We start from the raw sequence: 27,332 nt of genomic DNA, 5'->3' as shown, positions 1-27,332 counted from the left end.
TGCTACGGGACTATATTTAATTATTATTTAAACGTTCAAAAATAGAAGGTTTTAAATTTTAAGTATACACAAAATAACAATCATTCCATCATTAATATTCAATAATTTAAGGTTTTAACTTGTTTAAAAAGGGAAAAATAATACATCAAATACCTTAATATAATTCCATCAGACACCTTCGATAATGAAAGGTTTTAACTTAACAAAAACAAATAAAAAATATACAGAAAATGCATTAATATCATTCAACCATAAACCTTCAATAATAGAAGGTTTTAACTTACAAAAAATATATACAGAAAATACCTTTGAAAACCGAAGGTATTAACTTGTAAATTCCTTTAAATGATGAAGTGGTGAAAAACATTCAAAAATTAAACGTTCGATACCTACATAGTTTTAGAACCAATTTTTTGGTTCTAAAACGGTAGGTTCGAAACCTTCAATAATCAAAACCCTTTTTAACAGTGGAATTTTAATTTTTTTATAATGTGATTTTTTAATTAGATTAAATTTTTTTATATACTACGTATCAAACCGCCGAACTCCACCCCCCCCCCCCACCTTTAGTACTTTGAGCTAGAATTTTCCGTCCCAACACAGTTGAAATCGCTGAAACTGATAATGAAATTTATTGCCGTGCTCCTGTGATTTCTTCTAGTGGAAATTCCTTGTATTTTGATGTGAAACTAATGGAAAACGATTCAACTTGCGATAAATATTTTTGTGGTTTCATCGAGTAGAGTAGAGATAACACTTTTTTTTAACTTCACAGCTAAGTTTATGGAATGTAATCAAACAATAAAATGAGCAAAAATTAAACTTTAGTTGACCTAGTTGAAAAGCTCATTGAAAACTTTAAAGGAAACAGCATTTGCCCCCATGTATCCGATAACTAGACACAACCCGACACCATTTTTTCCGGTCCGGGCCTCACCGCTACTTGCGATACACTTGTGAATATCGGAGGCACATACGGAAGTGCGGAAAGCTATACAAAGACAGCGTTGGTTTTTAAAGACAGCGAGTATGGATTTTTATTCGCAATGTTGCTTCAAACTGTGTGAGAATGACGATTTGGGCAACGTGAAAGAAAGCTGGCCTGTGGCGAAGGTGGGGAGGTGGGAGCGACTTCAGCCCACTACATTACTTCCTGCGGTCGGCCAATCAATGGAACTATGGTAAAGAATCTCCGACTAACACCTAATAGGACAGGGTTTTTAATGTTTAACAATTAACGGTTTGTTTAACGTAAAGGCATTGTTAAAGCGGTTCACCGTTATGAAACCAAATCGTTCCACTTCATCCTAAGGACATGTTACCCCAAGGATAAGTGAAACCATTTCAGATTGCATAATGCCTCGGATGGAAAGTGATTTAGGGGGGGGCAATATTAGAAATTTGTCTTTTTGGTTATGTTTCGCTTCCTTCTCACCAATTTAGATTGCACTGCGCTGAGATTGCCGTCAAAACACAAATTTTGTCATACAAACACGCACCTGTTGTGTAGTTTGTTTAATATTTTCGTCTCGTGCAAAACCAAGTATTCTGGATTTCATCGTGCACTGTACTGTCGGGTAGTGACTTATCAGAGAATGGCGAGTCTGTGAGTGGTGACGAGGAGTTTGCGGGAGCTGTAGCGTCGGCACCTGCTGAGACCCAGAAAGTGGTCGACTACCTCGAATTTTTACACAAGAGAGATAATAGGAAAGTATTCCTAATTCTGAACACCTCTGGGCTATGAATGATTTGCGCGTATATGAGACAGGCAAAGGATAGGCCAACTGTATAAAATAAGTATATTATGAATAATTTGACTGCGATAGATAAAAGCATAACGTGACTCAGTTAAAATAATTACCTTTAGATCTTGCACGGTAAGTTTTTACGTTACATGTAAAGGATTAACAAACATCTTCAAAGTCTACGTAAAGCATATAGTCAGGGTTCCGTTGTCATAATAAACAGAAACCTTTTAAAAGGGAAGGTTTGACTATCAGCTTTGGGTTGGGAGTTTTGAACCACGAGATGTGTCTGACGATTCAGACCAGCCGGGTTTGAGAGTTATTTACTCCCGACGTTGGCGTGATTTGGCGAAAAACACAAACTATTTAGGGAAGATTTTACATCGCAAATTATACAAAAATACACTGAATTCTTCAGGACGCCAGACATCGTTTTGAACAAATCCGATACAGACAAAGTTTCACTTTATTGTGAATTATCACATTAAATTTAAGAAATGTGATTTATTTTTCATAAAATAGCTCTAACCAAACGGTGACATTGGCCATTTTATATTCATCTGACGTGATAATAAACTTACATTCACTCCCAGGTTTATTTAGTTTTATGCGGGGACGCCATACATTTGGCGCTATTAATAAAAATTTTCCCCAATCGATTTTGTATTGTTTTTCTTTATCAATATTAATAAAAATTTACATTATCCAGCCATAAAAGGCTGCATTATTAAAACAATAAACATTAAGTTAATCGTAGTCAGAAGAGTCTTTATCTTCGGCGGCTTCTTCTTATTCGTTTTCAATAGACATTTCTTCTATGTCCTTGTCTTCAACTTCCTCTTCGTTTTGTGATTCATTTTGCTGGATATATTTTTGCTTCTTTTTTTAAAGCATTTCCCTGTCAAACCAGTTTTCAAATAGATTATTATCACCGTACTCATCGGCATTAAGGTTCCTCCCATTTTGTTCTGGGGGAAACAATGTAGTTTGGAAAGAATAAGTGTTATTCCAAATCAAACACAGATGTGGATTTAGATGGCAGCAAATGCTTCCATCTACCCTCTTTACCAGTATGTTAATTTTTCAATCCTTGGGCGAATTATATTTGGTGCAAAATATTTGATACCGCGCATCGTTAACTTTTGCTGCCTTCATTTTGTCTGTAGGCTATTTCTTTTGATGCCATACAGTTGGCCGGTGAACTTTTCAATTTTTCCAATAATTTCTTCTAAAACGGTTTCCATAGCAACAAGCAAGGCAAATGCCTTTTGATAAGCAGTGTTGAATCTTGAGGTGGACTCTTTTACCCTTGCCAGCGAAACATGCTGGTATTTGGTCACATCCTGTAAAGCTGAGGAATTCAGCAAGCGATCTTGTCAATTCCAGGTTAATTTTTGGGGAAATAAATGATGAAAAAAAAATCAGAATTCACTAAAGTAATATTTAAAAAAGGGTACCCTTTTATCCGCCTCTTCGTGCACATATCGCATATCAATTTCTTCTGCGCTCCCTATTTCATCTTCACAAGATTTAACACAACAGCATGAATTTCCTTCCGTTACATATAGATGTTTGGATCTAAGAATAGTTAACAAAGACGCATTGACGAATGAAATAGAAAGGAGTTTAACCAACTGGAAATTTAAAGAGTGGCTTCTCAAAGAGGACCGTTTCATTACAAGAGTTGTGTAGCTTGTTTTACGTTCAAAGTTGCCGAGGCGATCATGCTCAAGATCTTTTATAGAGGAGGACACAAATGTTATAAAAAATCGAGTGTATATAACTGGCCTTTAAGTTGCACAATTTCACGAGAAGAAAGCGAATTATGCTCTCGTAGATGAGCGAAATATGATCTACAAAAAGATGTAAAAAAAATTCTTCGACGACAAATGCTTCAATATTTTTTAGTTCTTCAAACGTACTCATTCAAACAATGCTTTTTATCAGCGATTATTTTGTCGTACTTTTTACTGTTCCATCTGTTTGGCCTAACTAAATAAGAGGGCGAGACGAGGTTGAGAAGAACTTTTAAAAAAGTTGTCTGATCACATGGCTCCAATTTCACCTGTAGTAGTAAAGATTTCAGACTAAATTCACCCATCGTTTCTTCTTGTTTGATGAATGATTTAGAAAATATTTCTAGTGCAGCAGCTGGCATTGGGTGAATCCGCTTATTCCTATTAAAATTGGTTCCATTTAAAATTTACAGAAAGAGCCTTGCAAGTCCTTCACTTTCCGTAAGGACATTGGGGAATCCTGATTTTGATATAAACATTCGGACAAGTTTAAAGAACGACATTAGTATATGGAATGGACCGAGCTGGTTAAAAATGTTGTCGTATATCGGGGCCTCCATGGACTGATTACAAAAGGTTACTTACTTACAGTCAAATCGTAGGTTACAGAGAAGCATTTTTGGCCACATTCTCTAATATTTCTTGATCACAATATCATGACGAGTTGAAGACGTTTCTATTTGAGGTATAGATAACTGACTCTCTGAACTGAATGTTGGTTTTCAACAATGAGAAAATTGAAACCACCCAAATCGGGGTATTAGGTATTCCAGTAAAAAGACCCTTCATCCAAAGAAATGAAAATTTTTTTTTGCTGATTCAGATATTTTCGGATCTTGTTTTCGTCCGATATCGCCCAGATCAAGCATTTGTTCCGTGAAAATTTTTGTTTGTTTATGATACGACGCGATATCATTATCCCTAGCAACGAAAGTTTTTCTTTGTCGTTTTCTTGGTTCTTCATTATCTTCCGGATATTTGATATCGATTTTATCTTCGTTATACTCGGATTCTGAGTAAAACAATTATTCCATCCGTAGGAAAGTCCTGAATAATATTCCCAACGGTGTCATGCAAAGTGATGTCCTTCCCTGATGCAGTGCTGAGAATAAGATTGAAGTTGTCAAAGCCTATCATGAGATTACGATCTCTTCTTAGTGGTACGCCATCAAGCAACCAGCGAGATCATCCGGCTGATTTAAAAGCCAACTCAGTCTGCAAGCCTTGAGTTACGGTATAGCTTATACATTTCCCCAGCCGGTTCAATACTTTGAGCACTTTTTTGCCAGTAAGGGACAGAAGATGTATGGCCGACTCGAGGTGTGTTTTGGGATTAAATAGTCTATTCTTCATAGCAGTATGCAGTCATCACACAGCGCTTGTATTCTAATCTGATTTACTTTTGACAGATTTTTTTCTTTTGCGTGCGCGATTTCTATTTAAAATTTCAATTAAAATTGGTTAGGCCTTTCTTTGATTTGGGTTAGGGATGAGTAACTAACCAGAGACTAAACATCAAAACAATCTAACAAATTAGGTGCTGTTTTCACCCCTTTTAATGTCTTTCGGCCTAATTTTAGTTGGCATCGGTTTGCAATTGGCATTCCAAATCGAATTGCGGAAAGAATATGCAACTTCCTGTACCTAATTTTGATGTAAAAATGAGTAATGAATTTCGATATAAAAAACAAAGGTCTTGCGCTTACCTTATAGGGAGCCTCCAAGTTTACTGGAGGAAAGCAGTTGCCTCAATAGTTGAAGAGAATACAATTTTCTGACGCCTTTCGTAGGATGTTTCATAACAGTTATTTTCCCCTCTAAGTGATCTGATAAATTAGGTAATCACATTGTCTCGCTCGAAAGAAATATTTCATATAAAGATTCAAGTCCAAATTTTGCATGCAGTAACATTCTGTGATGATCTCCCAAGTCTCTCGCTTTTTGAACTTCTCCTTTTTCTAAAAGAAAGTCGTTAACGAAATCTGTGGTGGCTGCAACAATGCTTTTTTCCGAATTTTTGTTTTATTTTAAATCCAGTCAGATTGCCCTTCCTTTTCACGTCTTGTTTTCTTAGCTCTAGCCAAATTGCCAAATCCATTCCGACATAACTTACTTCTTTAGCAACAAATTCAAAATTGTTTTCTTCAGGAGCAAACTTATCCAATAGCTCCGTGCTCTAAAATGTTGACATCATTCAGCATACCCAAAACGAAATTATTATATAAGTAAAATATGTTTTCATGGAGAAATGATTTTGTGATACCTGAACTTACAATTTCAGACAAAATTTTGCAACAAGGGGGGAAATGTAATAAATTGTTTTTCAATCGTAAATATTTTTGGAATCAAATGTTTCACAGATTTGAACAGTTAAATTTCCACCATTACTAAAATTTAGGTGATTTTTTTTAATATTCCCATGATAGCAAATAGTCTAAATACATGAAAATCCATACATCAATTGGAAAAGATGATTTGGATTCCATGACACTCCCCGACTTCAAATCAATTCTTAGATTAATAAAAAAAAAGGACAACTAACTGGTAATTTAGCTAACAACAATTTCCCAGAAGGTTATACCGTGGTTTTGGGCCTTCATTGTGTGTGCTGTGATTTTTTCACAATTCCGGTACTCTCCTGTGCTTCGAATTTTAAGTTTGCCAATGTTATTTATATTTCAGTCGATTCAGTGTTTCAAACCGCAATATTTTAATTTTATCGATAAAAAATGAAAAAGAAAAATCGGAGCAACAAGTGGCCCATTCTTTTTCTCGAAGTCCATGACAAAAACCTAAGTTCAACAAGATTATTTTTACCACATCCTTCCATTACACAGCACAGAAGAACTAACAATTAATGTACATTGGAAAGGGAAAGTTAATATTTTCTTTTTGAAAAAGGTAGAAAAGGACGGTCTGAGAAATAGTAATGTAGTAGAGACATTGCTTACAGCTACAAAAAATTAATATTTCTCTAGCCCGAAAACAATTTCTATGTGATGAAAATCTTTCTAAATCAAGAGGGTTCTACTCCAAAGGGAATATAAAAATTGTTTGAAATGTTGAATCAAAAGGAAATAATTTCCCAATAACTGTTCTCCAATAATGATTTGTTTTAACAATCATTTGTCAAATAAGTCCCGCTTTTTTTCTTAAAATGTTAAAGCGTCATAATATTTCAATAATTTTTATATCAAACAATTTGATAGTAGAATAATCGCTTAGCTTAATTTTGTCTAAGTGTAAACGTATGTAATATCCTCACTGGCAAAATTGTGATTTTATAAGCAATTTAAAGGCAGAATATGTATCTTTAATGTTTTCCCTTGAGTAAGGTTTACAATTCTTCTGATTCATCCGGGTAACTTTACTGTTAGCCCATTTTATTTCGTTAGATGTAATTCGTTTCATTTAATGCAACAACTACTTAGTTAAAAGAAATAATAAAATAATTAATTATTTTAACTACTGTATATTGCTGTTAGTCATTACTTACGACTTAAAAAGCGAAGGCGTCTATATCTGTTTGTCTCAACTTCAATGGCAAACAGGTAAACAATTAACCAAAATATTGTTGATTCCAAACACTTTGTATCATTTCAACAGTCTAGACTGAAACTCTCGTGATTGTTTTATTTCTGTTTTCCTTTACATTGGCTCTTCTTCTCTTGTGTGTTTAAGTGTCACAAGGTAATCATGAATTATGTACATCGGTTGTTTTACGCATTTATAGTTGTGTGCAATTATGTATTCCTTGCACTTCCATACAAGAAGCCTTGCACCAAAATAAATAAAGTTTTTTTATCCCTGAGGCTAAGGCTTTAGCCTGCTGAAGGCCTAAACAGGGTTCCCGTAGACCTCAAAAGTCTCCCTGGAAGGAAATGGGAAAAGGTGGAGCTTACAGGGAAAAACTACCCCCACGTGACCGACGTGACCCCCATCTGGTCTTGCTATTGGCTCCTGTCTCGATTTACCGATCGATATAGAATCAGAAATTCAGTGAAGTCTATACTCCCTGCAACGCGATTTTCAACCCATGTTCCCAGATTTCTCAGTCACCGCCGAAACCTGAAAATGGAATAACGTGGTATTCCACAACACTGCGACTGTGACTTCGGGGTGAGACATGATACACTACGACTGTGTTATGTTATTGTAAATCTGTCTCTACGTTGTGTTGTTGAAAGTTGGAAAAAATAAGGTAACAAGTTATCGTTTAAATTGGGGGAAGTTAAAGAAAAACGAAGAGAATATGGCTTCTTCAGGATATTTTAGGTGATAAGGGGAAATCATTTTCCGATACCTTGTCATGCTGTTGACCCATTCCATTATCAAAGCAGTTTTCATTCTAATTTTACGAAATTTGCTCTATAGACCTGTTGAGACTCGTGATGCACGTTTATTCAACTTACACGAGGCGAGAGAGATAATACAAATTAGCACGGGAGTGAGATGGGTCTACGCTGCGACCGTCTGCTGAGCTAGTCGCGTGGAGACTGCCCGACCGTCTGCTCTGTCGGCCGAGATGGTGGGTCGGGTGTGTGTGCCCTCTAACGGGCAAGGTTACAACATGTCTTTTTCTTTTTCTTTTTTTTTTTTTTTTTTTTTGAAGGCGCGTCCCTTCGGGTACTTCTGGGGAGGGATTGGCTTGGTTTGGTTGATTCTGGTTTGGTTGCATTGGATTCTTGTTTTGTTATTTGGTCCAATCTTCTGCCGGGTATCGGTTACTTGGCACGCTGATGCGGGTTGACTGGCGTAAAGGCGGAATCCGGCCGCGTCCTTGGCCGCGCCCGACTCCAACTTGCTGGCCAGGTTGCCCGTCCGTTCTCTTCTCCGGCTGTGTTGAGGTCGGCGCTGCTCTTTCGATGGTGGGGATTGGTCGAATTGGTTCCACTGCTGCTACTGGTTCGTTTTCGGCTGGTGGAATCGTTCCCGGCATAACCACCGTTCTTTTGCGGAGCATACGGCGATTTCTCCGAAAAATTCGGCCGGATGGTGTTTTGACCATGTAATCCCGGTTTGGGCCAGTTTCCACCACCACTCCTGGTGTAGTCCATCGCTTGGAATCTGGATGTTGGATGAGTACGTGGTCGTCAATGGTCAATTCCGGCAAATCCTTTGCGTCGTGGTTGTAGTAGTTGGTCGTCTTCTCCAGCATTTTTCGTTGCCTCTGCTCAATTTCTCTGGCTTCCTTTTGCCATTCTGGCGCGAAGGATCTCCTGTGCGCCGGTAAACCGTCGCGGATGGGTCGGTTGAAGATTAGTTGTGCGGGCGACTGGATGCCCATGCGGGGTGCGTTTCGGTAGAGGAGGAGCGCTTTGGCCATTTTGTTTTGGTCAAACGTGCCGCCCGTTCGCGATCCGGCCACGAGGGCTTTGATGGCCTTGATTCCTGCTTCGGCTCTGCCGTTGGATTGCGGGTAATGCGGTGATGATGACTCCCATCCGAACTTCCAATCACGCAGGAAGTCTTGGAACTCGGCCGCGGGGAAGAGTCCGTTGTCGGACCAGATTTTGATTGGGGCGCCTCCAATTGAGACGAAGAAGCTGCGAAATTCGTCGATGAGACGCCGTGCCGTGGTGTTCTTGTTTGGGAACATGGTGAAGTGGGGCCACCCGCTGAATTGATCCACGATGACTAAAAAATGCCGCCCGTTGTCTTCTCCTAGATCTGCGTGTAAGAATTCGAAGGGGTGCGTGGCTGGTTCGTGGTGGCGGATGGTTTCTTTGGGTTGGGATGCTAGCCGACTGTTGCATGAGTCGCAGGCGGCTGCCGCGTTGGCTATGTCAACATCCATTCCTGGCCAGAATACGGATAAACGGGCCCTCTGGCGCATCTTGCTGGCTCCTTGGTGCATACCTAGCAGGACTTGGATTGTTTGGTGGACCATGGAGCGAGGTATTACTACGCGGGGGCCCATTACAATTGTCCCGTCGTCCTCGTCGATGGCCAGCTGGTGGCGGGCGTTATAGAATGGTCGCAGCTGCTCCGGCAAGTTGCACTTGTCGTTCGGGAATCCGGCAATGAAGGTCTCGCGGAGGGACGTCATGACGAGATCGGCATCTGCTGCCAACTGGACTGCTTTCAGGTTCAGGTCGGGTGACTGGTTGGGTTATCCAGCTATGAGTCCGATTAACGCGCCTCTTGCTCGGAAGGTGCTGGGTCCTTCTGCTAGCTCGTCTGCTTCTGATGCGCGTTCGACTGGCGCTCTTGAGAGTGCGTCCGCTTCGACGTTGATCTTGCCTGGGACCCACTTTGCTGTGAAAATGAAGCGGGTCATTTGGAGGCGGAGGCGAAGCAGTCGCGGGTTGTCTAGTTTGTCCAGCGAATACTCGTTGAGAATTGGGATCAGCGGCCGATGGTCTGTGATGAGGTCGAACGCCGGTAGTCCTTCGAGGAATGGTCTGCATTTCTTCATGGCCCACGCGGCCGCCAGGCATTCCAGTTCTATCATCGCATACCTAGACTCGGCCGACGAAAGGAACCGGGATCCGGCTTGGACTAGCTGCCACTTGCTGGTTGCTGGGTCTTGTTGCTTTAGGATGAAACCTAGGCCGTGAAGGCGGGATGCATCGACGTGGAGGGACGTGGTCCGGTCTGGGTTGTAGAACGCGAGCTCTTGAACCTGCGCCAGTTCTTTTCTTGCGGTCTGGAAAGCTGTCTCTTCTTGCGCGTTCCAGCTCCATTCCACGTTTTTCTTTAGCAGTGGAGAGAGGGGGGCTAGTGCTGCTGCTATTTTGCTGCTGAAGTTCCCGACCTGCTGGCACAGCCCATAGAATGGCCGAAGGTCGGTGACGTTCCGTGGCTGCGGGAATTTTTTGATGGCACGCGTCAAATCTGGGCTTGGGCGAAAGCCATCCTCCGACACTATGTAGCCGGCGAATTTGCCGGTCGGCTCTGCAAAGGTCGTCTTGGCGCGGTTGAAGTCGACGTTGTGGTCGCTGGCCGTCTTGAAAACTGCGCGGACTAACTCCAGGTGCTCTTCGTACGTGGCGGAGTAGATGATGAGGTCCTCCATGCATCTGGCTGTGTTGCGGAGGTGACCGAAGATGTCGTGGAATCGTCGTCCGTAATCGTCTCCGGCATGGCAGATCCCCATTGGCAGCCGGGTGTACTGGTGTAGGCCTTCCGGGGTGGCGAAGGTTGTCAAGGCCATGGACGCTTCATCCAGCGCGCATTGGTGGTACCCCTTTAACGCGTCCACTACTGTGAAGAAGCGCATGCCTCTGGGGATTGTACGGACTGCTTGAAATGGAGTCGGGTTGTCGAATTTGGCTCCGACCAGCCACTTATTCAGCGGTCGATAATCCGGGCAGAATCTTACTCCTCCTTTCTTTTTTGGAACCAGAACTACGCCGTGGATCCATGGCGTTGTGGTGTCTGGTGGGACTTTTCGGATGATGCCTTGTGCCCTCTGCTCGGCCAGTTCTTCTTTAAATGGCTCCTTCAATGGCTCCGATACTGGGCGGGATCCGTGCATTTTTACTGGGGTGGCTCCATCTTTTAAGGAGAAGTGGCACGGTGGGCCGGACATCACTCTGCAAACTCCGTCGAATACGCGCGGGTGTTCGTCCATCAGGCCGGCCAGGTCTGCTTTCTTCTTGGTTGGCGAAGGGTGGTGCTTCAGCGTGTTGACTTTGGCTCTTGGGCAGGCAAATGACCGCCTGTTTTAGCTTTTCCAGTACGTGGACTGTGGCCGTTGCTGGGCTGGACTCGTTGAGGTCGGCGGGCCAGTCGATTGTTGCTTGAAAGGTGCCTAGAAACATGATTGGGCTGCCGGTCGCTGACTGGGCTGGGCTATTTGGCCTTAGCGGTATATCCGGGAAGAAGGCGTAATAAATCTTGTCGGGGATGGCGTCGATGTCTGATCCGGTGTCTGCGAGGGTTGATATGGACGCCTTTTCCGTTCCTCCTTGGGCTGTGAATTCCATCGTGAGTGGCTCGTTCGTTCCTTCCATTGGTCTCCTTTCGAATATTGATCCTACTTTTTTCTTGGAGCCATCTTCGCATGCACTGGCGAAGTGGTTGTCTCGTCCACAGTTGTGGCATTTCTTCCCCCAGGCGGGGCAATCGCGTCTGATGTGATGGGACGGTCCGCCGCAAAATCGGCATGATGTGGAGCTGTCTTTCTCGAATCTTACGCCGTCTTTCTTCTCTTCGGGATGTTTGGTCGCGCCCGGGTTGCCTTCAGCTGCTTTCTTGGTTTGGTATGTTGACCGCCGGATGGCGTATATTGAAGAGTCGTCCCTCAGGTTGGCCGCTTGGAGCTGGGAGGTTTCAGCCGTACGCAGGATCGCGATCGCACCGTCGAGTGTCAGGGTGTCTCCTTGTTCTAACAGTTTTATGCGAACTTCGTTGTCCGCCACGCCGGTGACTATTTGTCCAAGGATCCTTGTTGTTTCGCATCTGGCGCAGCAATCGCCGATGAAGTCGCATTTCCTGCTGACGTCTCGCAGCTCGCACAGCCAGTTGTCTGCTTGTTGGTTGGGCCGTTGTGTGCACAACGCCATCTGGTGGCGCCATATATGGCGGTTCTTCCCGTTGTTGCAGCGTGTTCGCAGCGTTCCGATTATTTGGTCGTGATCGGCTAATTGGGCTTGTGAGAGGCCTGCTGATAGCACTGTCTGCAGTGTTTGAGTGGAGAAGCAGGACAGTAGCAGATTGGTTTTGTAGGCTGGGCGGAGTCCGGCATCCAGCACCTCGTCGATGGTTGACAAGGCGAGGAATATCTTCCATCTTCTGACCCAGGTGTCAAAAGAGTCTTTTTCTGCTTCGAGGTCGAATGGTGGAGGGCTCCCATATGGTTTGAATGCTCTTGGTTGGGCTGGTGCCGCTATCACGTTTGCTGCTCCGACCGCTGCGTTTGCGGCTGCGGCTGCGGCTGCTGCTAGACCTGTCATCGTGTGGCTCGTCGCTGTTGGCCCGGCGAAAATGACGCACTCTGTTTGGGGGAAAGCGAAAATGTAGACACACGCGACGATGATTTTGTAAAGTTGTGCCATGGTTGGTGGTTTCTTACCGGGTTTTGGCTTAACTGAACTCGCGATGGTTTTGTTTCTTTGTTGCCGTTGGGGCTCGATTCGGGTGTTAATGCCCTGTGATGGCGTCGGATGATGGTGACGGATGTTACGGTCGATGGGCCCTTCGTTTCTGGTTTTGCGACTTCGGTGTTGCGCGCCCCGTGGGCGATTTTGGAACTATTGGCTTGAAAAATCGGGCGTGACCTGTGGGTAAAGATGTGATTTTTGATGTTTGTGTCTCACTGATTAAAAGATTGCGTAGGGTTTGTCTCACTGTATCTTGTTGAGTGGTTTTTTTTGCTGTCGATGTCCTCGAGGTTTTCTAGACGTTTTGGGGCTGCTCGGGGCCTTGTGTCTTCGGTTGTTTTCGCTGGAACATCTGGGTGACAGAGAGATAAAGGGGGGTTTCGTTAAACCAACTGCGCCATGTTGAGACTCGTGATGCACGTTTATTCAACTTACACGAGGCGAGAGAGATAATACAATTAGCACGGGAGTGAGATGGGTCTACGCTGCGACCGTCTGCTGAGCTAGTCGCGTGGAGACTGCCCGACCGTCTGCTCTGTCGGCCGAGATGGTGGGTCGGGTGTGTGTGCCCTCTAACGGGCAAGGTTACAACAAGACCATGCATCGGAAGGATTCTCAAATTTTGAACTTTCTCGAATTCCTTTTCGAGTCGGAAGATTGTGTCTTCTGTCGCTGTTTTGAATCGTCATTTGCTGTATTACACACATCGGTAACAGAACTAGACAAGCAACAGCATTTCTGTCACGTCTACACAAATTCATTCAATTAATTACCCTTCACAAAAACAATTACATTAAATATTTCTCGTATTCTTGTTCTATAGGACTTGGAAAATGTCAACTTTCCCAAAGCCCCATTCTTTACGACATTGTTATTGTGACTAGTTCTCAGCCTCCTTTGCATGACTGAAACCTCAATGAGGAGAAAGGATGAGTTCAGTGGTATGCCAGTAGCAGGAAAACCTGGACACTGGGCTAACGATACTGAAATAAAGCTTTAATTTTAATTTTTCTCTTTAAAAAATAGCGTTAAGTTAAGTTTTTAGCTGTATTCACAGCTGTATGTGTATTATCCCATCTCTAAATTTCTACGTGCTTTTATCGTAGGGTTGCTCAAGACGGTAGTTATTCCGTTGTTATTACTCGATGCAGCACTTTCAGTTCTACTTACTTCAGCAAGTGAAAATGAAAAACAAGTGCTTTGAAGAATGTAAAGTTTATTTTTATATTGATTAATACTTTTAGGCCTCCGTTTGCCTTCATCCAAAAGGTATCAAGTTTGTTTGTGGTTGTATCTGAAACAACAACATTATTTTTTTCACTTTTAGTTTTTAAAGACAAAAGGAATGGGAAAGAAGAAAGATTATAACCCTATTTATTGGAGCCGTTATTTTACATGACATGGAAAAATTGTGGTACATGAAGATGGAGATTGAGGTATTCACTATTTAGGCTACTAAAATGTTAATGAAAGCTTAATATAAAATATAAATCATAATAAGAATTTCAATTGACTGGTGTTTACAGTGTCAGAAGTGGACAGATAAGAAACGGTGAAACATTGTAGTGTCTATGCCTGGTCAATTACGGAGGTAACCATTAATTTTCATATTTGAAAATGTAGGACTTCAATGAAATTGCCAAATTACAGTATCTCTAGTGACGTGGCTGGAGAATGCGCAACATCTGATGTGACAGAAAAAGCCACCACTCCTAAGGCTTATTCACCGCTTGATGCTACAACACAAACTTCAAGTGCGCTCAAATATCGTGAATGTATTCGGAAAAACCTACATTTTTCTCTCTAGTAAAATACTCGGATAACTTATCCAGTTAGATTACGTTTGGACTAAATTTTAAGCCCTAACTTCTCGTCCTTTTATTTAGACCGTTAGGCAACAATTTCTAGGATTGAGTATGGTGTTCGACAATTCGCATGGACTACTTTATATAAGGACGGGACTCTTCGGCATTTCCTATGTCGGCCGTGTAAAAATTTTTTCGGGCGAATCGGAATCAGAATTAAAAAATAATTATTTAATTACCTAACGTTCCTATCCCTAAAATTTATCTTTATGGAGATATTACAATTTTCTTTACTGAAAATTTGAAATAGTGGGAAACACCGGTGCCATCTAGGAACCAAACCTCATAAGCTCTTGTAAGTTTACAAGCAGATACCCATTGCGTGTAAGAGAGACCACTCTCTTATCTCTATTCCTCTGACATAGCTGCCTAACTCTCTTTTACCTTCTAGGTTATATTGGCAAGAGCTTAGGGTGCTTTGTTGCTAGAGGGCACCGGTGTTTCCCACTTTTACCCTTACTGCTGAAAGTAAAATTAAAATATCTTATTGATTAGTTAATTTTACTTACATTTATCTACATAGTTATAATCAGCTAAAAAAACTTAATTTATTGATGTTTTTTATTAATGTTTTAATGAAAATGCCCCACCCGACTAGCTTTAACACGGCGACATAGCAAAGTATCCCGTCCTTAAAATTGAGTAGTCCATGCAATTCGACGGCAGCTGGTCCTGAATATCGATTTCGTCATCTCGTCATTTTGCTTTATTCTTTACGTTATCTGCGTCGTTCTCTACATTGGTCTACTTTCATTTTAATGTGTGTCGTCAAATTTATGCACCAGTTTTACTTTTCCTAATTTAAAATGATACACTTAGAAGTTAGAACTGTGGATTGTAAAATAATGGTTCGTGTTCCGCCGCATTAAATTTACGGTCATTGGATTTTCAAAATAAAGACATTTTTATACAAATTAAAATATTCACCTTTTTCATTTGTAAAAAAAATAACTCACTAACTCACTAACTCACTAACTATTAAAAAATAACTTTTTTTTTCACTATTCAAAAATAATTTTTTTTTTTTTCGATTTACATTACTCCGTAAGTATATTTACGTCGTGTGCTTCGTTAAGAAGAATGTGATTATTAAACATTAAGAATCATGAGAGTTCCCTTCCGGATGTTTTGGAAACATAAATGTGATGTACGCTAGAGTCCTAGACCGGATGTCCGGCTAGTTCATGCGGCTCTCGCTCGGACATCCGACGGATGACGTGTGCTATGTGGGAAAGATCTGGACATTTTGCTCGTTCAAAACCTGAAATAGAATTCAGTGTGATGCCAATGACAGTAAAGACCTTGACAGTTTGCTCGTTCAAAACCTGAAATGGAATTCAGTGTGATGCCAGTGGCAGTAAAGACTTGGGCAGTTTGCTCTTTCAAAATCTAAAAATGGAATTCAGTGGTATGCCAGTGTCAGTAAATGAATTGGGCAGTTTGCTCTGTGTTATGTTTATTTAAAGATGGTAACAAGTATTTTGCAACATTTCAGTTCATATTTTAAACAAATGGGTTAAAAAGTGATTTTTTTGTATTTTGTTTTTTGCTAGGAGAAGGTCCTGCTGCTTCATTATCCTTGGGCGACGGCTTCATTGTGAGTTTTTTAAGGTCAATTTCACATTTTCTGCATCTTTTAAAACTAAAAATCCCAGTTTCCATTCTTAGATGGAAAAAGGGATTTGATCTTCAAACGGAATTTGGCCTCGACATGCAACACACAGTGAAAGTAATGAAAATTTGTCCATTCGAAGGCGCGGAAGGAAAACTAATAAATTTATTCTAACTTTGAGTAAATTTATATTTTTTTTGTGTTTCTGGAGAAATAAAAATTTAAAAATACAACGTCTTTATTTTTTAAATTTATTTCTGATCAGCGTGGAAAAAGTAGAAAAGTATGCAGAGTAAAAGAAAATTCTCGTTATCGACAAGAACGTGATTACAAATAAAATAACGACAAGAAAATGCAGCACAAGACTGCCTAATTCCAGAATTCCTCCAAGATAGCTCGGTGACTTAGCCGAAGGCCAACGCTTGCAACGCGAGCCCTAGTTTTTCATTATCAGGTTATGGGTTCAGTACCATCAACCTCTGAAAGACAAGAGGGTCACCATGCGAGATGTCATTAATATTGCCAAGTTCAACGGCTAAAATCTACCAACGTGGAAATTGGGTTGTGGCTTCGTAAAGTTAGTTGCTGGAGAAGAAACCCCCACTGTTTAGGTACTTCACACAGCGTATAGTACACATTCCAACAGATGCTAATAAATTCCTATTTAGACAAAAAATGCCAAAGGATTAGTTACCAACACTGCTGCCAGGGCCGCATAAATTGAAAAATACCTCTTTGCATGCAGTTGTTTCATACCCACGATTGCAATTACTTAACAATTTTCATTGGTCAATTGCAATACAGAAAATGAAATCTGGATACGTAATTCGATTCAAGAACGCTGCAGACAACGAACATGCACTTGAACAGAGATTCTTCGAATACCGCTTCATCACGAAACCGATGTGGTGATCGAGATTGAAACTATTGCCTATCAACTTCGAGACATGAACGCGCCTGTTGCGGAGAGCCAGATTATGACGAAGATCATCAGTACTATTCCATCTCGCTATCGAGGCTTCATGTCGGCATGAGACAGTGTTTCTATATCAGACCAAACTATTAATTCCTTGACATCTCGCCTACTGAAGGAGGACAGTTTGGCGAAGCAATGGAAAAGAGGAAAGATGGACCACCAAGACGCTGCATTTTTCACACGAAATTGGCCACCAGATAGATAGACTGACTCTCACGCACCACGTGGTCGTGGACGTGGCAAAAGCGGACGCGGATCATGGAAAGGCGATCATTCCGTTAGAAGAAAACATCACTAAAAGGTTTGCACATATCACAGATGAAACCGCCCCGAACGGCGTCCACCCGTTTCGGCACTTAAAGTATGTCCCCAAAGGATCAGAGACGAGAAATGCCAAAGTTTCTGACATCAAAGCTGAACCAGCAGTCACTTTTCAAAAAGGAAACGCCTCTTTCAAAAAAGATGATGCTGTCGAAGACTCAGCCTACATATCACCAACATGCTTTCTATTGAATGCACACATGACTGGTTTGCAGATTCTGGTACAACTGGAAACATGACTGACAAACGCCCATTCTTTACTCCAATGCTAAATGACCCAATACGAAAGGTATTGGGTTATCTCGTCTATATGTACGCGACCGCGGAACAATTGATTTCTTAAATACAGTCAATGGAATCGAAAATACTTTTACAGTAGAACACATCCTCTATGTATCCGGCATAGAAACTAACCTCCTTTCAATTTCTACTGTAACCGACGTGAGTTTATCAGTGCACTTCATTGATACTCAAGTAGCCATCTCCCAGAATCAGACGACTCTGATTATTAGTGAGCGCATCGATAAGCGTATTTATCATTTGGACATTTGTCCACAACGTTCCAACAACAACTAAACGACGTACTCTGTCTGCTTTGCAGTCCCCCATCAACCTCCGTTGCTCTCTTGCAGCAACGGTTTGCACATACGAGCTACAGAACCATTTTCAAGATGGCAACTAACGAAGAAGTTCGCGGGCTGAATCTACAAAACAACTAGGTCATCCTATTCATACCTGTCCCAGCTGCCTATCAGGATAAATGCAACGCCTATATTTCAAAACTGGAAGAACAAGAGCAAACCTAACTGGACAACTCATTCACGCAGACGTTTTTGGGCCCATGCATGTTCCCAAACCAAGAAGAGCACACTTTTTTGTACTCTTTACAGATGATTTATCTGGATGGTGCCATGTGTGTTCTCTCAAACATGGGTCTGAAGTGTGGGAGTTTTTCAATGACTACGTTAGTCTTCTACGTAGTTTAACTGGTAATAAATATACCTACGTGTATGTATCCGATATTTATATTAAGCTACGGAAGATCATCGACGTTGATGGCGTCATATAAAAAGAGGGAATCACATGTGCCGTCTACACTCTGAATCGAGTAAGCAAAGTTAACTAATCCATTTTTCTTTGAATAACCTCTTTTTCAACCTTCAGTCACTAAGTTTCAAATTAAGAGGAAAACTGAAAATTCAAATCCAGACGTCTAATACGAGTCATCAATTCCAGCTGAATTACCTACACCAGATTTACAATCTGGTGTCACCTCAAGGGGCAATCAACCAGAAACTTCTCAACTACCAATAGATCCAACAACACCTTATCAACCAGAAGTGGTCCAATCAGCTCCCAGCACACCAGTACGTGTCTCACCATATTCATTGAAGGTTCTCCAACCTATTACATGCCAATGGAGTCGATGGAGTCCACCGTGGCTGAAGAGCTATACGAACTAGATAGCTTCGTAGATGCCATGCAGTCAGACGACACTTCTCAATGGGAAGCAGCTTCAAAGATGAGTATAGCTCGCTAATACTGAACAAAACATGGTCTATCTCAGAATTACCCCCTGGAAGAAATGCCTTAAAATATTTATGGGTCTTCAAAATCAAACTGGGAGTACGCGGCTCAAGCCCTCGCTAAAAATCAAGGCTGGTGACCAAAGGGTTCTCACAACGTTCCGGAATGGACTACGGGGAAACATTCTCACCTCAAAATACGAAATATAAATAATAAGTAAATTCTTTTGTCGCTGCGCAGAATTTAGAGATGTCACAGTTGAACATAAAATCTGCGTTTCTCTATGGGGAGCTAGACGAGGAGATTTATCTACAACAGCCAGAGAGATTTTTCATTCCTGGACAAGAAACATCAGTCTTCCGTCTACACATGTGCCTCTACGAGCTAAACCAGGCGTCGAGAGTAAGGAACGCCCCCTTCGATAGCTTCCTCAGACGCCTATACATACGTCATCACAAAAAAAAAAGTTCTTGCCCGTAGCCATCTGAGTGGACGACGGCCTTGTGAACGCAGTCAGCAACAACAAGTCCATGGTGGAATAAATCATCTGCTACCTGCCAGCGGCAAACATATCGATATGCGTCTAACCTTACCATTTTGTTGGTATATTAATTTCAAAGAATCGCCAAGACAGAACTCTGTATGTCTCGCAGCCAGACTATATTCACAAGATTTCAAAGCGATTCAACAAGATGGAATGTCTCCCCAAAAACCCGCCAGCTCATCCTTCGACGCGCCTTCAAAATAAAGCCGATTGGAGCTTCACTGAACAATTTCCTTACAGAGAGGATGTCTGAAGCCTTATGTATCTGAGATCCAGACCCGAAATATCTTTTGCTGTTGAAAAGATCTCTCAATTCTTCTAAAATCCCGGATCGAACCATTGGTCAGCAGTACGCAGAATCCTAGCATACCTCAAAGAGACTCCAAATCATGTTATTTGCTATGGCCATAATGAGAACGGACTCATCAGCTACTGCGATACCGACTACGCCGGTGAATCATATTCCCGGCATTCAACATCCGATTTCGTCTTCCTCTTTCCTTCACGGAGGACCAGTGGCCAGCATCATCCGCCGGCAAACATCCGTTTTCTTTTTCTGCCACGGAAATAAAGTTCTTTCCCTTGTTCATTAACAATAAATATTTCTTAATGAACTTATTTTCTGTGTCGTTTAAAATATATTAAACTCTTAAAAATTTCATCGCGTTGTTCACAGGCAACATTAGAAACTTCATGCGCTTGATGATTCTCCGAACAAAATGTGGACGGTATTTCACTCAAAATCAGATTAAACAGTAGTTTCAACTAGCTACTCACATCAATCCTGAGAAATAACCTCACACACATTAATCAGAGGACACAATATACAGAATTATACACGCAGATCCAAAAGGTTTGAGATAAGCTCTTAATCTTATGTGTGTCAGTAAAAAAGTACTTCATCATTATCGTAGCTAAGTGACCGCAAGAAATGTAAACACATCAATAAAATTGGGCACCCTAGACGCCTGTCTATTATCTAAACCAAAAAAACGACCTCTAGCAAATCACAGGTACTATGTAAAAGAGAAGAGATTACATGTGTGAGGCATGGATAAAGAAAAAGCCAATAGGGGGTTTCTTTTTCGGTGGGATCGAGATGCTATTTTTTTGACGGATTCACAGCTTCTCTCTGACACGACTATTGACGCATGAAAGAAACCAAAATATAAGTCAGGGAAAAATAAAACGAGACGAATATCAAATTATATTTACATCTAAACCAACCGGTGAAGGTGTATGGATGCAAAAATAAACATATCTGTTTAAACATATGATAACGGCCATGTTTGGTCGTCATCATGTTTGATCACCGGAATCGCAGAAGCTGTTGAAAGATGTACTAAGTATTGCTGAAGATGTTAAAATTGTCTTAAGAAACCAGAAGAATTTTAACATTCGATCGTTTGGTCATTGAGCAAAACGGCGGTAAAAGAAGGATATTGGACCAGAGAACAACCAAATTCTTGCAGGACTTTGTCAATAAAAACATGGTAAGAACTGTTTCAAAATAAATCTGCAGCCAAAGAGCAATAAGTAGTAATGGCCAAGTGTTTTATGTTTGAAACATGTATTCAAACATGTTGGATGACACTGTGTTCCAAAACTTTTCCCATAATGAAGTCGATTGTGAAAAAAAAACAAGAATGAAATATAAAGTCTAAAAGTAGAAAAGTGGCAGGTTTGTGGTTAAACAACTGAGATGTTCAATGTAAGTGACAGGTATTATCATATCATATCATAATAAGGTAATGTATTGCCCATTTAACTATTAAATACAGACTCTATCCGTAGGTTGCCAAGATTGGGAAATTCTTCGCTGCAAACATATTGGTTGTGGTCGGCTTTCTGCTCACCAAAACAGCGAAGAAGGACGGTGGCACCAACAGAGGAACCAAAGGAAAGTTTTTTTATAAAAGAACAATTACTTAATTACTCTATTTATTAGAGAAAATAGTTAATTGAATCCGGTTCCCGTAAAAATTGCCATTTTGGCTTTAAGAAAAAAAGATTGAAAAATCTTCTATTTTCGTCTTTACTTAGTTTCTTCTGTGCTGTTTGATTCGTATGTGGTTTTTAGCTGAAATTGCCATTCAATGTTAGAAATGGTTTTATCTAAGTTCGAAATACGTAAAGCTCGGTCGATGGTTGTAGAATCAAGGCTAACTGTTAGGGTTAGAGTGGCTTTCTCAACAAGCTTGACGGTCGATAACTTCGTCTTTAAAATAGCTTGCCATCGCGAAGTGCAAGCAGTTTTACACAGACTCTTTCGTGCCGCTTACAATAAGAGCCTATCAAGGGAGTACATCGTTAACTGCATCCTAATTCATAACGCTTGGACGTTTGATGGGGTATGTATAGATATAATATGCAATATTTGCTAGAAATTATTTTCTACCTTTTTTACCAGCCATGGCTGAGGACCCAACCGGGAAATATTTACTCAACATAGCAGCAGGGATAATCTTGAATGATTCACACCAACACGGTTTCTATAAACTTAAAATGGTTTTCACATGTAAATACTTCCATTATTACCCACTCAGGTAGAGTCGCCGTAGCCCTTGTTGCTGGAGTCCATGCTGGTAATCGTGGTCTTAGTGCTGCTGCAGGAATCAATGCTGCTTTAGCCCAAGTTGCCGTTGCCCATATTGAAATGCCCCGTGCTGCTGCTTATGGTCGCCTTGATGCGGCTGCTGAAGCCCAAGTAGGCCTCTACCGTGGAAATCAAGGAAGACGAGTTGCCAATGTACGTGTAGGAAAAGGCCGTAGTGGTGGAGGTAGAGTTTAAGTCCACTCCTGACCTGTGTAAGGAAAACCTCATAACACAATGTAAGGAAAAAATATAAATTAGTAGAATAGGAATCCTTCAACTTATCTATTGTTTTAATTTCAGGTGTTTATTTTTCAAAATTATCTTAATTTTTTTTCTTTTTGGCATCTCTTCTTCTTTATCTAATGCATCTTACTACGGAAAACTTCAAGGGTTATAGGTTTTGAAAAAAAATCATAAAATTATGGACACTTTTTATTTTTATAATAATGATTCATCTTCTGAGTAAGAAATTCTTCTATTTGGTCCAGTTTTATCAAAACTAGTGGTTTTATACGTAATTCAAGCTGTATTTTGAATAACAGTTATTAATATTTCCCAAAATATATATTTGTAAACTGCATGGATTAGTTAATTATATTTGAACGATTTCACCATTTGAAAGGATTTCTAAGGCATTTCATTTTGTTTCCTTTAGTTTTATAAGAAATTTTCACATTTGGTTATTTAACGTCCCAGGTAGCATTTTTTATCATTTTTATGTTAATTCATATTCCAGTATCATTTTGACATTCGTCACATTTTCAACCCATAATTTGATATTATTATTATGTTAATTCATTTTCCAATGTCATTTTGACATTCGTCACATTTTAACACATAATTTGATATTAATTTTTATGTTAATACATATTCTTATGATATTTTAGTATTCGTCACATTTTCAACACATCATTTGATATAATTTTGATGTTAATTCATATTCCAATGTCATTTTGACATTCGTCACATTTTCAGCACATAATTTGATAAAAATTTTATGTTAATTCATATTCCAATGTTATTTTAACATTCCACAGTGACATTTTCGATACATAATTGACATGTTTTTTTTACATTTAATAATATTTTATATATTGTTGATGTTGCAAATTATAAGATATTTATTTTATTATATCCTAATGATGTAAAGAATTGATGTCATTAAATTGATATCACCCTTTGCTTGTCTAAACGATGTGAGATTGACATCCACTTTTATTACATTTATTTGAGATTCACGATGCACGTGTCAGAATGATATATAATAATCGACATTATTTTCTAAATGTCAAAACTGGCATATGCAATTAATATACTATTTTAGCATACTTTGAAATATTTAAGAAAAGACATGAAATAGAAAGGAAATTTATATTTATTGCTCCGCGGTGTAGTGTGCGATCGCAAAAAAGAAAAACGAGAAAATTTCAAAATATGTGTTGATAGGATGTAAAGATATTTATAAGTTCCAAATCTATGACTGGGAATATCAAAATGATATCATTTTCATGTCATCTCAAAAAAATATTTTCTATATTTAATCTAATAATTTGTCTTAGTGTTCAAGTATAGGAATAACCAATCAATATTATAAAAACAGTTCATTGAAACAAATATATTCTTTTTTTTATCATGCATTAATATATATGATGTGCCAGAAAAGTACAAGTAAGAGACATGACGTATTTTACTGAAGCTACTGTGTCAGGAGTAACTAAATGGAAAAGTGACCGTTTTTTTACTCGACTCTTTATAGTCATATGGATGTCATTTTCAGACGTCATTCAAGTGACAAAATTGATATCTTTTTACATGCCCAAACGAACTTTGTTGCGAGGACAAAGATGACGTCCAAAAGATATTCTTTTTTCAGTTTTTTTTTTTCAAAAAATTTATGTTAAAAGTACTTTAACAGCATATCAAAATATAAAAATTGTTACCTGGGGTGTTTGGGATAGTTATATTTATTATATTTATTGCATTATCTAAGCAGCTTCCCTTGATGGAATGCGCCGCATTTTGAAATTCCAAACCTTATTTACTATTTATGTCATTTGCAGTATCCTGCACAGAAAATTGGGCAGCGATTTTTTTCCTAATAAACCATTTAGTGGCTATAGTAAGATTGTCAAAACACATCAGTCGATACAAAATTTAAGTTTAATTAAAGAAAACTTACTCGGGAAGCTTGGGAATTAATTTTTCAATCGCATCTGTTAAACAAGCAATTTTTTATTACAGATTACTAAAGACCTAACAAAAATTTTGTCGGGGACATGGAAACCTAGAACGGACATTTTTGCCGAAAAAGAGACATGCATTTTCGTCGTGACATATCGTCTTTCCTAAATTTCCCTATCAGTTTTGACTAACAATATTTGAAATCAAAACTTTTTGGTTAATATAATTGTGGGACAAATAATAAAGCTAAAAAAAATACGGGAGACGGGTAGAATCATACCTTCATATTTACCAATTTGTTCACAATATAAAATAAACAAAAATAATAATCACCCATTTTTTTCAGTCACCCATTAAGTTTAGCATGTTAAAGGCAACTAATAAAATGTATGCTGTTTGATAAAGAAATTATTTTCAATGTCACTTGAAATGGTAGAATCTTCTACTCTGTGTGAAATAACGGCATCAATAATGTGAATTACACCATCCACTGTTGTTATGTCAGCTTTTATTATATTCGCATTTTCTATGGAAATTCCACCTGCATAATGATTTGAAAATTAATCTTTATTTGTCTCTAGTAAAGCTTAACTTAAGATAAAGAACAATTTTAAATCATATTAGAGTAAATTTACCAGGAGTTATATTAATATCGATGTTATCACCAGAAAATACAGGAAGTGGTCCAGAAACGAGGCCTTGACTGTAGAAAGTTCCAGAAGCCGTATACGTGTTAAATAGAATCAACAACGCTTGTTTGTTGTCGAACAGCGCTTCAAGTTCACTAACAGGAAGAGCTTGGAATGCAGCGTTGGTTGGAACAAACACAGTTTTCATCGGAGCTAATAACAGGTCACATAATAAATTTTGTAAACTTAAACTAATTTGATTTATTTAACTATCTTACATTTAAAACTGTCTTCGGAAAAACCGAGAGTATCGGATATTTTTAAGAAAATCGAAAATTCTGGGTGTCTTCTCAAATAATTTATTTTTGTATTACTAGAATCCAAATCCTGAGGGTTTAGAACCCTGTCGATGACATAGATAATACTTTCACCTGCTGAAAAAGTGTTAACCACTAGTGCTCCATTGACGGTCACAGACTAGTTAACGACAATGTTAAAACTAATTCTTTTATCAACAAAAATGTGTGTAATTCAATATTTACTCGTTTTGAAGCAAAAGACGATCCTTTTTTACGGTACACATTGATGCGAACTACCTGACCCTGTACTGTTGGTCGGGCTAGCTCATCTTTTATGGCAGAAATAAGAGTGTAAGGCTGCCCAAACAATGTCAGATGATAGGTAAGAATGTCTTTCAATAGACTGGAATCAATCAAAATTGAATTGAAAGTTTCACGGTCAATTGCAGAAAAAGCTTCATTTGTTGGTGCCCATACGACGAATGGTCCTGTTTGAACGGCAATGCCTTTTTGACTCGCGTGAAAATCAGATAGAAAAAATAATCTCACCAGGTTGAGAAAAAGTTTCCTCCAATCCAGTTTTGATTATTAAGTCAACAAAAGTTGTAAAACCATTTTCTGTTAAAACCGTTAAAATATTTCCCTGAAAGAAGTGAAAATACAGCCAGATCTCTTTATTAGTATAGTTCAATGCTATTATAGTATAAGAAAGAAGGATAATAAAATGATGGTTATCTAATAACTAGACTTCAAGTTAGAAAAGGTTTATCGTGGAAAAGGAGAGACAGATTCAAAAAATAAAATCACTTGTGTCACATTGTCATCAACCATCCATACATTAGAAAATTTCAGTAGAAAGAACTACATATAAAATTGTTTCTTACAGTTGGAGTTGGGATGTCAGCAGTTTGCGATGAATTATGATTCCATTCTATAAATTCTGTATACTTATTTGTTGGAGTATATGCATTAGCTAAAGATGAAATAATGGCGTAAGCAGCAACAATGGCGAAGAAACACATCTCGTGGTAAGAGGTTTACTTTATTTACGAGTGAATTGCTGAAGAAAACTGATTTTGCTTTTTAAAATGAATCCGGTTTTATAGAAAAATAGTGCTTTACTAAGAGTAAGGATTTCACAATTCCGAAAGGGTGTCTACTATGCTAAAACAAGTGCGCATAATTTTTACTTTAGTTGCAAACGTATTGCTATATCCATGGCAGTTAATACCTTGTGGGTCACAACCTGGTTTTTTTTAATTATCTTTTGTGTCTAAAAATAAAAAATAAACTTTCACTTTTAGAGTGTGGTAAAGAGACGGATAACCTACATTCCATATACATTAGTTATTTTTATCGAACGTTATAGGTGAACAAGGGGGAACCTAGCTTTCGGTTTTCATTTTAGTTATGCTTATAATTTATATTTCGTTCCAATTTTGCATGTACGGCTTGTTTACGTCCCTTCCACATCTCTTTTCAAAACCTTTACTAAAAAAGTGTTTTTTGGGATTACTCGTGAGAGACTGTAAATCACTAGTTTTTTTTACTACAAATCCATCCTATGATATATCGTTGCCAAAGCAATTTTTTGTTAACAGGAAGCGTGCACTTTACTGCCAAAGTTGTTGAAACACACTATAATTCGAATATACGACAGTGTCTGGTAATACCATATTCAATAGAGAAAGCTATTTCACAATGACAACTTCCATCATTCAGAACCATATATAATCCTCGTTAGAATAAATTCCTTCAGATTACTGAAAATTGTGATTTTTTGTGAAAAGTGATGTAGGACACATTTTTTGGTAATAGGAAAAAAAGAATATATTGTAGACTATGAAATGTTCACATTTTTTTATTTCCTTCAGTGACGCCTTATTTCACCATCGATTTCCCTAGATCTCTATGTTATCACTCCATGTTATAACACTGACAAAGAGCACGAATTTCTTTCCTTTCTCGCCTTTCCAATCACTTACGTAATAAATATTTTTCATCAATCGAAAATATGGAACTTACTGTCGTGGCAGACAGTCTTTTCCACCTGTTGTGATGTAAACTCCCGGACGACCGTTTGTAAGAGTTTTTTACACGTTATGTTACGATTGTTTTCTTCTGAAAAAAATCAGATGAAACCTTTCAAAATCCATTTAGCGGTCACGGCTATCTCCCTCTGAAAACCAACAAA

General features: G+C 39.3%; 3 protein-coding genes and 1 long non-coding RNA gene across 5 annotated transcripts; all 4 read right to left on the bottom strand.

Annotated features, from left to right (window-relative positions):
* Positions 1–1,698: 1,698 nt before the first annotated feature.
* On the bottom strand, positions 1,699–2,089 carry LOC124342279. The gene is made up of 2 exons (XR_006918747.1): positions 1,862–2,089; positions 1,699–1,784 (listed from the first exon to the last, which is right to left on the bottom strand). It is a non-coding gene; the product is annotated as an uncharacterized LOC124342279 (long non-coding RNA).
* Positions 2,090–8,234: 6,145 nt separating this feature from the next.
* Positions 8,235–9,590, bottom strand: LOC124342129 (uncharacterized protein K02A2.6-like). Its single transcript, XM_046795100.1, has one exon. The coding sequence runs from the start codon at positions 9,588–9,590 to the stop codon at positions 8,235–8,237; it is 1,356 nt and encodes a 451-aa protein (XP_046651056.1).
* Positions 9,591–9,653: 63 nt separating this feature from the next.
* LOC124342128 lies at positions 9,654–12,441 on the bottom strand. The gene is made up of 2 exons (XM_046795099.1): positions 11,100–12,441; positions 9,654–11,041 (listed from the first exon to the last, which is right to left on the bottom strand). Exons 1-2 carry the CDS (start codon positions 12,439–12,441, stop codon positions 9,654–9,656), a joined length of 2,730 nt encoding a protein of 909 aa, XP_046651055.1.
* A 12,032-nt stretch (positions 12,442–24,473) lies between these two features.
* On the bottom strand, positions 24,474–27,321 carry LOC124342274 (transforming growth factor-beta-induced protein ig-h3-like). Of its 2 annotated transcripts, none has more exons than XM_046795242.1 (6): positions 26,023–27,321; positions 25,688–25,781; positions 25,382–25,644; positions 25,118–25,316; positions 24,846–25,052; positions 24,474–24,751 (listed from the first exon to the last, which is right to left on the bottom strand). In XM_046795242.1, exons 1-6 carry the CDS (start codon positions 26,158–26,160, stop codon positions 24,588–24,590), a joined length of 1,065 nt encoding a protein of 354 aa, XP_046651198.1. In that variant the 5' UTR covers positions 26,161–27,321; the 3' UTR covers positions 24,474–24,587. The 2 variants fall into 2 exon arrangements, with proteins under 2 accessions (XP_046651198.1, XP_046651199.1); XM_046795243.1 differs by having other exon boundaries at positions 25,382–25,626; positions 26,023–27,316.
* Between the last annotated feature and the right edge of the window lie 11 nt (positions 27,322–27,332).

This window comes from Daphnia pulicaria, chromosome 6, assembly GCF_021234035.1.
Source record: "Daphnia pulicaria isolate SC F1-1A chromosome 6, SC_F0-13Bv2, whole genome shotgun sequence".
NCBI classification, from domain to species: Eukaryota; Metazoa; Arthropoda; class Branchiopoda; order Diplostraca; family Daphniidae; genus Daphnia; species Daphnia pulicaria.
Note: the sequence above shows the minus strand (reverse complement) of the source record. Positions and strands in the feature narration are given on the sequence as shown.

What these genes read in the sequence shown, in the direction of transcription:
- LOC124342129 (XM_046795100.1), bottom strand. Translation starts at nt 9,590, where the DNA reads ATGACGTCCCTCCGCGAGACCTTCATTGCCGGATTCCCGAACGACAAG.
- LOC124342128 (XM_046795099.1), bottom strand. Translation starts at nt 12,441, where the DNA reads ATGACAGGTCTAGCAGCAGCCGCAGCCGCAGCCGCAAACGCAGCGGTC. An exon ending in TGATGGACGAACACCCGCGC is followed by an intron (nt 11,042 to 11,099) that starts GTATTCGACGGA and finishes TCTCCTTAAAAG; the next exon opens with ATGGAGCCACCCCAGTAAAA.
- LOC124342274 (XM_046795242.1), bottom strand. Translation starts at nt 26,160, where the DNA reads ATGTGTTTCTTCGCCATTGTTGCTGCTTACGCCATTATTTCATCTTTA. An exon ending in CGTCTTTTGCTTCAAAACGA is followed by an intron (nt 25,317 to 25,381) that starts GTAAATATTGAA and finishes GTCGTTAACTAG; the next exon opens with TCTGTGACCGTCAATGGAGC. An exon ending in TTCCGAAGACAGTTTTAAAT is followed by an intron (nt 25,053 to 25,117) that starts GTAAGATAGTTA and finishes ACCTGTTATTAG; the next exon opens with CTCCGATGAAAACTGTGTTT.